Genomic DNA, 16,756 nt, shown 5'->3' with positions numbered 1-16,756 from the left:
AGCCATAAAAAATGATGGGTTCATGTCCTTTGTAGGGACATGGATGAAATTGGAAAACATCATTCTCAGTAAATTATCGCAAGAACAAAAAACCAAACACCGCATATTCTCACTCATAGGTGGGAATTGAACAATGAGATCACATGGACACAGGAAGGGGAATATCACACTCTGGGGACTGTTGTGGGGTGGGGGGAGGGATAGCATTGGGAGATATACCTAATGCTAGATGACGAGTTAATGGGTGCAGTGCACCAGCATGGCACATGTATACATATGTAACTAACCTGCACAATGTGCACATGTACCCTAAAACTTAGAGTATTTAAAAAAAAAAAAAAGGATGGGGAAAAAAAAAAGAAAAATAAATCCATGAAATGCCTGACAAAGAATTCAAAAATATTAAAGAACATCAGTGAGATACAAGAAAACACAGATAAATAATACAAGGAAATCAGACAAACAATTCATGACCTCAATGAGAAATTCAACAAAGAGTTAGAGTTTATAAAGAAGAACTAAATCAATCCTGAACTGAAGAACTCAATGAATGAAACAAAAAATACAATTGAGGGCAATAGTAGACTAGGTCAAGCAGAAGAAAGAATTTCTGAACTTAAAAGACAGACCCTCTGAAATAACCCTGTCAGAAAATAAATAAACAGAATAAAGAAAGCCTACATGAAATGAGGGACATCACAAAGTGACAAATATTTAAATTTTGGGAGTTCCGGAGAAGAGATGGCTAAAGGCACAAAAAACCAATTTAATGAAGTAACAGCTGAAAATGTCCCAAGTCTTGTAAGAGACATAGACATCCAAATATAGGAAGCTCAAAGATTCCCAAAGAGATTCAACCCAAAAATGTCTTCTCCAAGGCACACTGTAGTCAAGTTGTCAAAAGTCAAAGACCAAGAATTCTAAAAAACAGCAAGAGAAAATCTTCAAGTTACATAGAAGGGATATATAGAAGGGATTCCCATCAGATGGGAACGACAATAAAGTTGTTCCCAGACAAGCAAAAACAGGGAATTCATTATCATGAGACTGGACCTACAAGAAATGCTTAAGGAAATCTTAGACCTGGAAGTGAAAGGATGCTATCTACCATCATAAAAACACATGAAAGCAGAAAGCTCACTGGCAGAACAGACACAAATGAGAGAAAGAAGTCAAATGTTACCACCACAGAAAACCATCAAACTGCAAAGATAAATAAGATAGGAAGAAAGAAACAAAAGATACAGAAAACAATAAAATGACAGGAATAAGTCCTTACCTATCAATAATAACCATGAATGTACATGGGTTAAATTCTCCACTTAAAAGATATAATTTGGCTGAACAGATTAATAAACATGACCCAACTATACGCTGCCTACAAGAAACATTTCACCTGTAGACACATATTGCCTGGAAGTAAAAGGATGAAAAAATATATTCCACACAAACAGAAACTAAAAGCAAAGCAGGGGTAGTTATATAAGATAAAACAGACTTTAAGTCAAAAACTTTAAAAAGGCCTGGCTGGGCATGGTGGCTCACACCTGTAATCCCAACACTTTGGGAGGCCAAGGCAGGTGGATCACTTGAGGCCAGGAGATCAAGACCAGCCTGGACAACATGGTGAAACCCTGTCTCTACTAAAAATACACAAATTAGCTGAGCATAATAGCATGCGCCTATAATCCCAGCTACTCAGGAAGCTGGCGCAGAAGAATTGCTTGAACCCAGAAGGTGGAGGGTGCAGTGAGCTGAGACCATGCCACTACACTCCAGCCTGGGAGACAGTTTCCAAAAAAAAAAAGAAACAAAGTCTATGATAAAGTGATCAACTCAGTAAGATGATATAACATTGTAAATATAGACGCACTCAACAGAAGAGCACCCAGATATATAAAGAAAATACTATTAGATCTAAAGGAAGAAATAGACTCCAATACAATAATAGCTGGGGGCTTCAACATCCCACTCTCAGCATTGGACAGATCGTCTAGACAGAACATCAACAGAGAAACATTGGATTTACACTGCACTGTAAACCAAATGGACCTAACAGACATTACTGGAACACTTTATCCAACAACTGCAGGATACATTCTCATCAGCACAACCTAATGAAGCACCTCGAAGAATTAGAAAAGCAAGAACAAACCAAACCCAAAATTAGTAAAAGACTTCATAAAGATAACATTGGAACTAAATGAGAGACTAAGAAAATACAAAGTATCAATGAAACAAAAGTTTTTTTTAATACAAAAACCAAAATCAATAAAACACCAGCTAGACTAACCATGGTCAAATCATCATATGACTTGCATACGTTGAATCATCCTTGCATTCCTAGAATAAACCCCACTTGATCATGGTATCTTTTTTTTTTATGTTGAATTTGGTTTACTAGTATTTTGTTGATTTTTGTAAAAAATGTGATACATTACATCAACAGAATGAAGGTCAAAACCCATATAAACATCTCAACAGATACAGAAAAAGCACTTGATGAAGTTCAACATCCCTTCATGATAAAAACCCTCAACAAATTAGAAATAGAAGAAACATACCTCAACATAATAAAGGGTATATATGACAAACTCACACCTAACCATTATGATGAATGGGAAAAGCTTTCCACTTTTCCTCTAAGAATGGGAACAAAACAACAATGTCCACATTCACCACTCTTATTCATCGTAGTACTTGAAGTCCTAGACAGAGCAACAGGAAAGAGAAATAAAGAGCTGCCAAATTGGAAAAGAGGAAGTCAAACTGTATCTCTTTGAAGATGAAATGATCTTATAGAAAAATCTAATGACTCCACCAAAAAACTCTCAGAACTGATAAAGAAATTCAGTAAATTACCAGATACAAAGTCAGCCAATATAACTCAGCATTTCTGTACACCAATAGCACACTAGTTGAAAAAAAAAAAATCAAGCAAGAAATCCCATTTATAATAAAAACAAAAAATGAAATAAAATACCTAGGAGTAAATCTGACGAAGAAGGCAAAAGCTCTCTACCAGGAAAACTATAAAACATGATGAAAGAAAACTGGAGAGAACACAAACAAATCAGAAGACATCTCATGCTTATGAACTGGAAAAATTAATACTGTTAAAATGACCATACTGCCTAAAGCAATCTAAAGATTCAATGCAATCCCTATCAAAATACCAATGACAATTCTTCATACAAATAGAAAAAACAATACTAAAATTTGAATGGAACCACAAAAGACAAAGAATAGTCAAAGCAATACTGAGCAAAAAGAATAAATCTGGAGGTATCACACTACCTGATTTCAAAAAATACTGTAAAGCTGTAGTAACCAAAACAGCATGGTATTGGTATAAAAACAGGCATACAGACCAATGGAACAGAATAGAGAACCCTATTCTGTTCATGCATTTACAGCCAACTGATTTTCGACAAAGGCACCAAGAACACTGAGGAAAGCACGCCCTCTTCAATAAATGGTGCTGAAAAAACTGGATGTCTATATGCAGAAGAATGAAGCTAGATTCCTATCTCTTACCATATACAAAAACCAACTCAAAATGAATTAATGACTTAAACGTAAGACCTGAAACTATAAAACTCTGTATGACAGCCCTAGCAAACTAATACCTTATTCTAGTAAATAAGGCTGGAAAAGAAGGATGGAGTTTCAATTTCCTTACCAACATTTTGGTTTTAAATTCAACTATAACTGACATGTCATATTTATTCCTATATTCCCCCACTGAACATATTATCTTGCAAACTAGGCAGTCAGTATATATTTATAGAATGAATAAAATGTACATGCTTCAAGTTAATTATTTTGTCCAAATGCATGCTTAACAAGACTTATTCTAAGCTGGGTGCGGTGGGTCATACTTGTAATCCTAACACTTTGGGGGGCTGAGGTGAGACGATCACTTGAGGCCAAAAGATCAAGACCAGCCTAGGCAAGACAACAAGAGCCCTCCTCTACAAAAAATAAATTTTTTAAAAATTAGACAGGCATGGTGGTATACTCCTGTGGTCCCAGCTACTCGGGAGGGTGAGGCAGCAGAATTGCTTGAGCCCAGGAGTTTGAGGCTATAGTGAGCTAAGATCATGCCACTGCACTCTAGCCTGGGCAACAAAGTGAGACTGTCTCAACCCCCACCACCTAAAAAACAGACGAACAAAAAACCCCAAGACTTATTTGATTTATACAACAACAAATACATGTATGTTGAGACAGGGTCTCATTCTGTTGCCCAGGCTGAAGTGCAGGGATATGACTTGGCTCACTGCAGCGTCTGCCTCCTGGGCTCAAGCAATCCTTCCACCTCACCCTCCCCAGTAGCTGGGACCACAGGCACATGCCACTACGCCCGGCTAAGTTTTGTATTTTTTGTAGAGATGAGGTTTTGCCATGTTGCCTAGGCTGGTCTCAAACTCCTGCACTCAAGCGATCCACCTGCCTCGGCCTCACAAAGTGCTGGGATTACAGGTGTGAGCCACCCTGCTCAGGTAAGAACATATATTTTTTAAATGATTCTAAATGGCACTCTAAAATTGGGGGGGAAAATTGATACTTTTTTCTTTCCCTTTACCAATAAACTTCAACTGCCCTGGTTAATCATGAAGAAAATTCAGAATAAATTATAAAAGGAAAACAAAATTTCAAAATAAATCATCTAAACTTCTGATAGTGACAAACTTAGGACTTGATTCTGATTCTGTTTTTCACAAGCTGTTCTCACAACCTAGAATGCTTTTTCTGCTCATGTTCCGTCTTCTCCCAAGATCCAGCTTCAATCTTTAAACTCCTCTTGATGCTTCTTTCCCAATTTACTCCAATTTGGCGATCTTTCCTTTCCTATATTACTATTTCCTAACACTCAGTAGTTGGATATATACATTTCATCAATTCTAAGATATATCCTTTTTTTCACATTTTAACAACACTGACATTAGGACGCATCACAATCAACATATTGTTATTGCTTCCTGCACATGTGTATCAGAAGCACCAGTACCAAAACTGGCAGAAAGGATGGTCAGTAATGTGGAGGAAAATTCTAAATATCAGAAGAGCTCTACACAAGTACAAAGGTGTCTTAAGAATTCTGCAACAAAGATTTTTGGTTCTTTTATGTATTCTTTTAAGAAATGCTGCATCATCAAAGTTCTTAATGGCAAAATGGATGACACTGAATAGAAAAGCATCAATATCAGTGGCTGAATCAACAAATTATTAGAAAGAGTTGGATTGTGAACGTGAAGTATTAGGAAAATCTTAACCAATTTATTTTACTACATTTTTTATGTATGAAGATGAAATATGATAAAAAAAATTTATGTCTAATTAGGAGAGTTGTTTCAATATGTATAAAATTAAAATTTTAAGGGAAAAGCACTGTGTCAAAGTTTTTTCTATCTTAGTAATTCATAAAATAATGGTATATTTCACAAAGGCATTTCCAATTCATTTAAATAGAATACTGTTTTTTTTCTAGTCATTCCTGAGAATAAATAAGTCTCATTATTCCGCAGGACTGTACACTGTTTAAATATTGTTATCCTTCTCTTTTACCCCCAACATCACTAAGATCAGTGCTGGGCACAGAATATTTGTTCAATATCTGTTGACTGGCTGAGACCCAGTCAGGTAGAGACAAAGGCTTAATGTCATGGAAAGAGCGCAGGGCTAGAAACCAGGAGGCACAGATTCTAATGCCAACTCTGGCATGAACTTACTTTAGCTACAACCCTTCTGGGCCTTAGTTACCTTATCTATAAAATAAGAAGGGGCCAGACTAGATTGTAGGCTAGACTAGACTAGAGCTAGACTAGACTGCTAAATCAATGTTTAAGGAGTTGATAGTCTTGTAGAACTAATGAGACTTATTTTCAGAAATGATTTTAAATGCTAACATTCCACTTTTAAAAAATGACTTGTGCAGTTCTATCTCTAAGACAGGATAAAGCTCTAGCTCTGAGTCCTTATATGTCAAGGACTATACTATAAATTCTGGCTCATCTTGGAAGATAGGAATAAGAATGTTTTCGTGGGTACTTTTAATTAAACACAATTAAACATAATAAACCACTTTACAGTTATAGGTAAAACAAATTTAAATGAGAGGCACTGGGGGTTACAGTGACAAGGACAACAAGATTTGGGCACAAGTTGGTGGTGTAAAATTACTACAGTTGCTTCAAAAATCTATTTACATAGAATTAACCCATATAATCAATTCTCAATTATGTAGGTGAGGTTATTCAAGCCCTTCATTTCTGTTTTTCTCTTCCACTTAACTGCTTGTTAACTCACTTTCTACTGAAGAAAATCAATTTAAGATTTTATGATTTACTATATATATACCCTGACAAATTAAAAAATGCCCTAACCATACTCCACATGCCATATCTCATGGAATTCACTGAAACAAGCACTGCCAAGGACAGAGCAAGGTACACTAGGAATCTGAATCTTCAGGCAAGAATCCTTAAATAAAAGCTTCCTTGTACTGACAATACAGGCCCAGAACTGTTCACCTTTCTGCAGTTTTGAAAGAGGATCAGAAATTAAAATGCTGCTGGCTTCTATACTGATTCTGAGGAAAAAATGTTATGCAACAAATATAACAGAGCTCAAAGGGAGATTTTTAATTTTAGGAGTCACCTGGTTACAAAAACAAAAACTATGAGTGATGGAATCTACTTAATGTTCCCTCTTTCTGTTTGGACCAGAGATCTAGTCATCATTCACTAATGGATTGAACAATAAAAACAGAGTACATAATTCACTCAGATTCTTCACTGGATGTCCCAACTGACTGCATTAGAATATACAGCATCTGGAAAGTGAGTCAATAAATCCCCACTTAGGCAGTCAATAACATGTCAATTCAGACATTTTTATAAAATATGAATTAGAAATCTGTTAAAATGAGCTGGAACTATTAAAAGATATTGTGAAAAAAATTAGAACTAGACAGGTGAGGGGGTACAAGGGAACTCTGTACTCTGTTCAATTTTTTAAATAAATCTAAAACTACTCAAAAATAAAGTCTATAGATTTTTTTTAAATGGAATAGAAAACAGAAATTAGAAACAGAACAGCATAGTAAAAGTGGGAACTATAATCTCTTGTTTAATTCTATAGCCTCACCAACATGAAACTGCATCAACCAGTCTAGCATTGGGGGATCTAATCCCCTTTTGTTCTTTTTCTCCTGTCCTATCCCTCTAATCTCCTTTTGAAGTCATACTCTGTGTCACTTATCAGGCAATGAAATACAGTTTTAGTACAACTGTTATAAGGTTGTTTTATATTAATTTCCCTGCAGATTGCTGTGGGACTAGTCACATAGTTACATACTGTCTCTCCAAATAAAACATGAACAACTTCAGAGCAAAAGATGGCATGCAGCACAGTGCCTTTAACATAGCAGTGATAACAACACATATCTAGCTATTAGGGATTTATAGTTTATCAAACTCTAAGTGTTCAATATTTGCTATTTAACTGAAAGGTGATGGGCTACCAACTATTTATGAGGCCTCGAGGGGTTGGGATATGAAGGGTTTTCCTCTCTTTGTATGTTACATAATTTGCTTTTAGTGACTGGATTATAAATTTTTCCTTTCAGTTTTGGGTTTTCCACTTAACATGGACACCATTTTTGCAAAAGACTATAGGGAGACAGAGACAGTATAACAATGTAAGTTAGCACACACTGAGAAGTAAGATGGGTGGGAAAAGATGGTATTCCTTTTACTCTTCTCTTACCCATTATGGTCTACATACTATTATAGAATATGGTGGTATAATATTAGTGGCCTTCTGTAAAACAAGGGAAGGCCTCAAATTCTTAAAAAGTTTAGGAGATACCTACTTAAATATTTACCCCTATCTAAAAATTCAAATCAGTGCCAGAAATGACAATGAAGGTAACAAATGCTGGTATCTATCAACATCAATGTTATGTTCTTGGTATCCCATTAATCCTCCTATCAATAGATCTGATGATCAGTACAGATGGCAGTAGGGCTATGAAAGTATTTTCTAATGAAAAATAACTCCTGTGTTCTTCTACCAAGAATTCAGAGGGCTAAAAAAAAGTCATACCAATATCATCTCCTTCATCAATTACCACCTTAAGTTTCTGGGCATTCCATACCGTGGCTTTAGGAGACTAAGTGTGATTCTTGGAGACTCATCAAGAGTTGCAGTTCTGGGAGCTCAATAATGACCTACTTATACTCTAACCCCCTAAGGCAGTTTTGGAGGTTCAAATGTCACAGGAAATTGCTTCACAAGCCAATGGCTGTCACACCTTGCTCTACAGCATACCTGACTATCAGAAGTATTAGACATACCTCCATATGTCTAGCTGTTATCAATCAAGAAACAGGCCAGCTGGGATGATAGCCAAAAACCTTTAGTTGGAAAGTTTTCAAGGGAGGCAAGCACTCACTCTGCTTTAGCACTTAATAAAGTATGTTTGGAGCAATAAAAATAATAAACCAGAAGTCATCAAAGGGCTATTAATGTTGCTGGATTTGTGACATCTTTTAATAACATTATCATTATTACATTTTCTAAAACCCAAAGCAGAGGAGCCCATAGTTTTGGAGTTGGATCTGCTACTTGCATTCTCAATCCATTTCCCTCCTTCCTGCTCTCAGTTATGCTCATTCCTCAACACAGACCCTACTCTTTTCCAAGTACCTCCAAACATAAGCCAAACACAACACCCAGACACTGTCCATCTTCAGCTTAAAATACTATATTCTCTGTTTTCCTCCCAATCCCAGCTTTAGGTCATCCCAATGTCCTCTTTATGTTACTATGCTCCTCAAAATACTGAGTTGTTGCCTAAATTATCTTACACCTACTCTAAACACTGGGAAGACCTGAAAAACTGAGTTGTACACCTGAACTCCCCCTCTTCCAATACACAAGCCATATCCAAAAGCTACCCCACCGAATCCAAGTTCCAGCCCCTGATGTTTTGAAAGCCCCTGGAAGCCACCCTAAAAAGACAGAGCCCCCAACTCTGCCCTATCAACGCCATCCATTGGATAAATATTTACTGAGTACTACACCATGTGTAAAAGGCCATGAGAGCCACGCTCTTCTTTTGGAGGAAGCTGTTCATCTCTCCTCCATGTTCATGTGCTCTCTCTATTCCTCATGCAGTCCTTTCACCAACTCTTGCGAACACTGTTTCTTTTCTCAGACTAAAGCCTTCTCTCAATGCTTTATTTCTTAATAACATCTCTATATTCACCTAGCTTCCCACCTTATTATTATTTCTTAACCTGATTTGGATCTCAAACCTCTACTGAACAGTATTTTTCTAATTATGGGCTGACAGTCATTTGCCGTTCCCTACTCACATTCTGATATAGATTTAAGTGTATTACCTTTGAGCAGTGGTTCTCTGGCTTTATGTGCATCAGAATCCCCTGAAAAAGTTGTAAATAGACAGTTTGCTGGGCTAAATAATTTGCATTTCTAACAAGTTCCTAGGTGATACTCATGCTGCTGGTCTAGGGACCATACTTTGGAAATCACTGCCTTTGAGAATCTGATGAAAGCTATGAAAAAACACACATACGTACATATAATTTTGCATGTAATTCAAGGGGTTCATGGATGCTCATTCATAGGTATTCTCCGCTCTATATTTTGTTCTAAGGAATGTTTAAGATATAGTGTTTCCTGACCTGACAGGATGTGCTCGTTTGTGGTACAGGGAAATTCTTTCTGTGCAAACAGCTCCCACGAATGAGGTGGGATTGCTTGGTATTGGAAAGTCAGTTCTATCCAATGGACAGCCCTCTTCAGTATTATGTGGCTCTTTTACAGGCATGTGATAATTTTTCTATACTTCCAGCTTAATTCTCAGAACAAAAGACTCATCACTTAGTATTCAAAAGGGTCTTTGGAATGCCTCAAAAGAAATCCTTTACGTGAGGAAATAGTCTCGTAGAGAGAACATAAACATTGGATTAAGACAGAACTAGACTGAAATCCTGATTCTGCCTTTCCTAAAGGTGTGACCACTGAGATTCAACTTCCTCATTTATAAAACTGGTGCTCTTATAGGAAAATAATTTTTTCCTTTCCAGGCAAAGTTATGTGAACCCACTATAGGGAAGGAAAGAGGGAGTGTTCTACTACTTAAAACCAGTGATTCTTATTTAAGGTAAGGAATTTAAATGTTGGATACAGAGTAAACATTTAAATTAAGAAAACAAAAAGACTGAACTGAGTAATTTCTAAGATGCCTCAAATCTAACATTTATTTATGAATTCTAATTGGCCAGCATATCATTATTCACTTACATCTTCTATTTATGCTAAATGGGTAATTCATTCTTCAATTTAACCCAGTATAAACTCCTTAAAAAACAATGATACTTTCTTGTATTTTACCCTTCTTTTCTCTACTTCCTTCCCTCTACAGTGTCTAACACTCCAACATCCACTAGAAAATAAAATATAAATAACAATAGTAATAAATTATTCTCCTTCCCTTAAATAGGCCCATGTAAAAGATACCTTGTCAACACAGAAAAACCTTTTTGAAGAAGTTTTCCTTTGTATTTCCTCGACAGATAGTTAAAATCCATTAAATTCATCTTTATTCCATAAAATCTCTCAGAGCTTGGCTATTATAGATACAGCTCAATTCTGTATATTTTATTTTTTAAAGATCTATCAGATATTCTCTTCTTAATCTACAAGCCTATTAGTTTATTACAGGAACTCTTAAATATCAGTGAATGTGCATCACTGTCTATCAAAATTACCACTGAAATCCTAATTTATAAACTAACTAAGCATCAAGCAATTTCAATTAAACATACCTCTTGTAGAAGACGTGGATCCAGGCAGTCACCATCATCGTTAAACATAGACTCCCAGCTCTCCTCAGTGGCAGTAATTCCCTCTGTGTGAGAAGTTTCAGTTGCTTTTGGTTCGATGGATGTTTCCATAGATAATGATTCCCTATCAGGAAAAGATACACCAAATTCTATATTCCCTGAGTCATCTTGCTCTTTTGTTTTGAACTCTTCGGCAGTTCTTAGTTCGTGCAATGCTTCTGTTGTATCACCAGTACTACCCAGGTCAATGCCCACGGCACTGTCTGAAAGAACTTTTGTCCCATTTAACATACTGAGTTCAGAGTCCAAAAAAGTGTTATAATTACTACCAGCAATCTTTTTTATAGGTAAGGAGGAAGCACAATCTGACAAGCTCTCTATCAACTTTCCTGTTGACTCTGTAAAATGAGATGAAATACTCTCAGCATAAATATCTGAGCAAGCAGAAGGGTTGCTGAAATCTTCAGTGTCATTCCCACTTCTAGCTGCATGAAGAGGGGTTGCATCTGCACTCATTCCTACAAACTTTGAGAAACTTCGTGTATTAATAGAGGTCTCATCAGCTATTCTAACTGCAACTACATAAGGGCTATCAACAGTTACATGATCACTACAGGACATACCTGTAGTGTCCATCATACATGCTTTATTGGTAATGTCACCTACATTCTTAAATCCACTATCTCTATGTGTTTCATGAGCAAGGACAGCTGTATCAGGAGGTTCGTGCTTTACATGTAACTCATCAGCAGTGCTGTCATTCTTCTCACATTCTCTAATCATTACCGGACTAACAGTGTCATTTGTGCTCTCTGACAGAGAGATGTGACCCATAGTTACAGGAATGGAATCTGTATCTTTTTGATCTAAGATGAAACCTGTACTATTGGCTATACCACCTACATTCTCAACTTCAAAATCTACGCAAGTTTGATCAAAGACACCATCTGGACTTCCAGGAACAGAAGTAGTGGTGATGCCTCCGCTGCTGGGATTCAATATTCCATCTGATGTTTGCATACTTTGTTGTACAATTTCAGAATCAGAGCTTAGTTTTATTGGTACAATCATATTCTCAGGTTTCATGACAGAACTAAAAACTCTAGGAAACTCATATAGTATCTCCAAAACCTTGGTATCAGTTTCAATTCTGCCTTCCAAATCTTTGTCTTCAAATGCTTCCCCATCAGGTTCATGCCTACTGAAGTCACAGAATTCCACATTTTGGAATGGTTTGCTTGGAACTTGAGCCTCGCTGATTCCTAAACAGGCCTGTGAAAGAAGTATCCTCTCATGTCCTGTCACATCCGTAGTTTCAACTTCCAAACACTCCACCTTCTTTGGTTTAAAATGTCTCTGTAAAGGTGCATTAGTTATAACCCCAGCATCTGGGGCTCCCTGCTGTTGTCCTTGGGATAATACTTCTTTGGATTCAGTGGTTCCTCTCTTAGAACAAACTCTATTTGTTTTTTGAAGGCATGTGTCCATTCTTAATTTTGTTGAAGATTTCTTTCCTTCTCTACAATTATGCTCCTTTCTATCAGGATTGATACTTAGTCTTCGAGCCTCCGGTTTGTCTTTAAAGACTTCTTTTTGGGAGAGAGAACTTTCTTTTTGCTTTTCTTTCACCACAGAGTTAGGTGAACCACAGCTTTCTTCTTCATCACCTGTCTTAAGGAGTACTGCACCCCTATGAGCTTTAGGTACATAAAGTGCCATGTCAGGCCTTCTGGCTCTAACTCTGCATCTCTCTGATTCTTGCTGCATGGCACCACCACAATCTGCAAGAGAAGAATGATTTAATTATTAGACACTAATTACAATGTATTGAACCAAAATATTTTCTTTTTTCTTTTTGGGACAGAGTCTCACACTGTCACCCAGGCTAGAGTATGGTGGAGCGATCTCAGCTCACTGTAACCTCTGCCCTTCCAGGCTCAAGCGATCCTTCCACCTCTGCCTCCTGAGTAGCTAGGACCAGACACATGCCACCATGCCTGGCTTTGTGGTTTTGTTTGTTTGTTTTTGTATTTCTGGTAGAGACCGGGTTTCATCATGTTGCCTAGGCTGGTCTCAAGCCCAGGCTGAGCTTAAGGCAATCTACCCACCTTTGTCTCCCAAAGTGCTGGGATGACAGGCATGAACCACTGTGCCCGGCCTTTTTTTTTTTTCTTTAATTTTTTTGTTGTTGTTGTTCAACATAAATATACATACACATAAAGTGATTTCTGAGAGTAACTTGAATGTTGGCTAGAAAATGAAATGACTTATCAGAGAATGCTTTCTAGAAGATGTTGCTTTTGATCTAAGATTTCTTAGAAAAGAGAAAGTAGTGAAAAAGAGAAAAGTATTATTCTATTAATACTATTTAGTCAAGTGACTTGCTATCAATTTCCCTTGCTTCCAGCAGTAATAAAACAGATCTGGCTAGGATGAAGGAGGATAGAAGACCAAGGAAACTGTGATGAGACAATTCACTCTAGTAACTCCCTGACAACCTCCACCATGGTTGCTCAATGGAATTTAACAAGAAGAAATATAACAAAAGTTAAACAAATCTTTATCTACTATCTACTAAAATACAAGAAAATGTGCTAGGGAATTTCATATTGAATTATTCTTTTAATTTTCAAAATAATGCTATGAAGTAGGGATAAGTTTGTCCAGGACAAAGAGAATAAGGAGGTGCTATACACAACAGAGAAACACCCACATACACACAGATGCACACACTGTTAACATTTCACAACATACATTTCAAAAGAAGGAGATAATGAGAAGGCAGAGAGGAAAAAAGGCTAACGCATCCTGTCCACTCTATTCCAGATCCCTAAAATTTCACCTGGTCCAGAATACTTCCTTGATGAAAAAGCTCTATTCTCATGGCACAGGTTATTTTCCTTTCAGCCCAAGTAATACCGTGGCCCTGATCATCAAGTATCTCCAGTGATTATCTTGTTCCTTTTCTCTTTTGGTATCTTAGTTAACATCTAGCCCAACATTCTTCATGTATTTTTTATCTTCCATTTGAGGAAGAATATGACCTTAACATTTAGGCATGCCAGGATTTTTCAAAAAACGCCTAATTTTCAAAGACAGAAGTACTGAAGTGTGTTTCATAGAAAGGGATACCAGAGACATAGCACGCCTGGATTACAGTAAGTAAAACATCTGACAAAATATATCATAATGAACTTCTGGATATAAAATGATGAAATGGGGATTACTTAGCAAAACTGATAAGTGGACTCACAAAAGATTAAACAAAAAATAATAATAATGGGTAGAAATGAATTTAGAGATTAGTTAAAGGAGGATTATATAGCCCTTTGAAATTCAACAATTTATACAATAATTTAGATGTAAACAATAAACACTGAGTGCTTATCAAGTCTGCAACTGACACAAAAATGACAGAACTAATAAATACCAAAAATTATAAAATTAAAATTCAGTATCATTTCTATAATCTGAAATGCTGTGCTGAAAGCAATATGAAGGTTTAAAGCAGTAAATACAAGGATCTCTTTTGGAGGGTTTTTTTTTTTTTAAAGAATCAAACAAAAGACAGAAGACGTGACTTCCGTATAATTTGCATAAAGAAAGACCTAAAGGCTTTTATTTCGTTCACAAGGTCAATAAAAGCCCCAAAATAGTGATGTGATGTTTAAAAAGGTAACACACTCTTAGATTACAGAGTCTAGAAAATATGTCATACAATGTAGAGCTAAAAGAACTAAAGGTATAATTCTTGCCCAAAGAGGTCTCAATGAAAAACCACAGCTAACTTTATACCTGAAAGATCAGTTGCTCTATAAAAGAGACAAGATTTCTTGTTTATGTTTCTATGTTTCTCCAGAAGTCAGTACCAGAACCAATTGTTAGAAATAAAAGGAAAACAAAATTTAGCTCAAAGTAAGAAAGAATTCTACTACTAGATTTCTCCAATGTTATTACCAGGAAATGAGCTGTCTCTAGCAGAATTTAGATAAAGGCTGGATGACTGACATATACTAGAGAAACTCTAAATTCTATGATTCTATTTCTAATCTGCAATAGACCTATCAAAGGCTTCAAATTATCTACTTTAAAATTATTATGTGCCACAGTTAATGACTTTACAAATTCAACCTTTTTTTCTTAAATAATGCTCACATATAATACTATTTCCTATAGCTGAAAATCAGTATAATAAATTTATATTATTATCTATTTCCTACCAAAGCAATGATTTCGACTGTGCCATGACCAGCAGTGTGCTGGCAAATATTCAGCAATCAGCTTTCCAAGTGTCCTTTGTAGTATTACTTGATGTTTTTCTTTATGTCACTGATGTCAATGATGTGAGCGACTTCTTAGCTGAAGTAATCATTTTTTAAGAATGGAAGAATATATACTTTTTTTTAGTTACAATATAATAACTAAAGGCATGACACATTTTTATTAGCAGCATTTTCTCCATCACTTTAAGTCTAGACAATCAAGAAATAATAAATCAAGCCCTATTTATGGCATTTGACAATCTCTGTAGCGTAAACATTCTTCCCATAGCTAATTTCTAGTTATCATTGTGACATCACCAAATATAGAGTTGGGGAAAAAAATGTACAAAAGCACACCATTCTATTATTTCAACCAGAGGTACGATATACTTACATAAATAGCTTGAAAAGCATAGATTATAATAAAATGTAGTAAAATAATTAGGAAGTGATGAGTTTGAAGTATTTATTAGCTTTTAAAATGTAATTTTAATAGTAAGCCTATGTTCTTTAGTTTTTAATAATAGCTGTGTTTAACAATCAGTTTGCAGAATTCCTAAAATTTTAACAATCAGGTCTCAGGCCAGTAGGAGACACTCCAATCCACCAGTATGCCCATTTTTTCATAACTCACAGACACAAAAAAGGAGAAGCATCCCCATTCTTGTGGACTGTCAGGATACAGTAGTCCCCACTCTTATCTGCGGCAGATATGTACCAAGATCCCCAATGGATGCCTGGACCACAGATAGTACCAAACCCCATATATATTGTCTTTTACTACACATACATACCTATGATAAATTTTAATTTATAAATTAGGCACAGGAAAAGATTAACAATAACTAATAAAACAGAACAAGTATAACAATACGTAATATTGTTATATATAATATATAAAAGTTACGTGAATGTGGTCTCTCAAAGTATATTATAGTATGCAATATTTTCATACATGGATGACCACAGGAACTGAAACCATGGAAAGCAAAACCACGGAAAAGAGGAGAACACTATATTGCCAATTTAATTTAAAGCCTTATTGCATTTTTATGAATTTCTTTTGCAACTATAGGCAAGAAACGCTTTTCACATTGGGAGTGGGGCTGCCAGCCATACAATTTTTTAAAATGTACCCTGGATTAAACTTTTCCCATCCTGCTACTTGCTATTTACTAATAGCACTTGATCTTCTCTCTCTCTCTTTTTTTTTTGAGACCGAGTTTTGCTCTTGTTGCCCAGGCTGGAGTGCAATGGCACGATCTTGGCTCACCACAACCTCTGCTTCCTGGGTTCAGGCTATTCTCCTGCCTCAGCCTCCCAAGCAGCTGGGATTACAGGTGCCCACCACGCCCGGCTAATTTTGTGTTTTTAGTAGACACGGGGTTTCTCTATGTTGGTCAGGCTGGTCTCAAACTCCCGACCTCAGGTGATCCGCCCACGTCGGCCTCCCAGAGTGCTGGGATTACAGGTGTAAGCCACAGTGCTGGGCCGATTATTTTCTCTCTTTTAACACAGTTTTAACTTTTTCGCAATGTTCTAAGTGCTTTTTATCCATCTAATTTGCTTCTTAACTGGACAGAATCCATTATTTGGGGTGCATTTTGCAGCTAA

The 16,756-nt window shown here is 36.4% G+C and overlaps 1 protein-coding gene across 43 annotated transcripts in view; it reads right to left on the bottom strand.

Annotated features, from left to right (window-relative positions):
* R3HCC1L (R3H domain and coiled-coil containing 1 like) overlaps positions 1 to 16,756 on the bottom strand; it is a 110,839-nt gene that overhangs the window by 24,184 nt on the left and 69,899 nt on the right. For 25 of the 43 annotated variants that reach the window (XM_063781000.1, XM_063781001.1, XM_063781014.1 and 22 more), the window contains one exon: positions 10,863 to 12,661. In XM_063781000.1, coding sequence (XP_063637070.1) covers positions 10,863 to 12,647 — 1,785 coding nt within the window. In that variant the 5' untranslated portion in view covers positions 12,648 to 12,661. Of the gene's footprint in view, positions 1 to 9,413; positions 9,456 to 10,862; positions 12,666 to 15,100; positions 15,240 to 16,756 lie in introns of those variants that run through there. The other 18 variants (XM_063781007.1, XM_063781012.1, XM_063780996.1 and 15 more) reach the window with 4 other exon arrangements.

The sequence above is a fragment of the Pan troglodytes genome, chromosome 8, assembly GCF_028858775.2.
Source record: "Pan troglodytes isolate AG18354 chromosome 8, NHGRI_mPanTro3-v2.0_pri, whole genome shotgun sequence".
NCBI classification, from domain to species: Eukaryota; Metazoa; Chordata; class Mammalia; order Primates; family Hominidae; genus Pan; species Pan troglodytes.
Note: the sequence above shows the minus strand (reverse complement) of the source record. Positions and strands in the feature narration are given on the sequence as shown.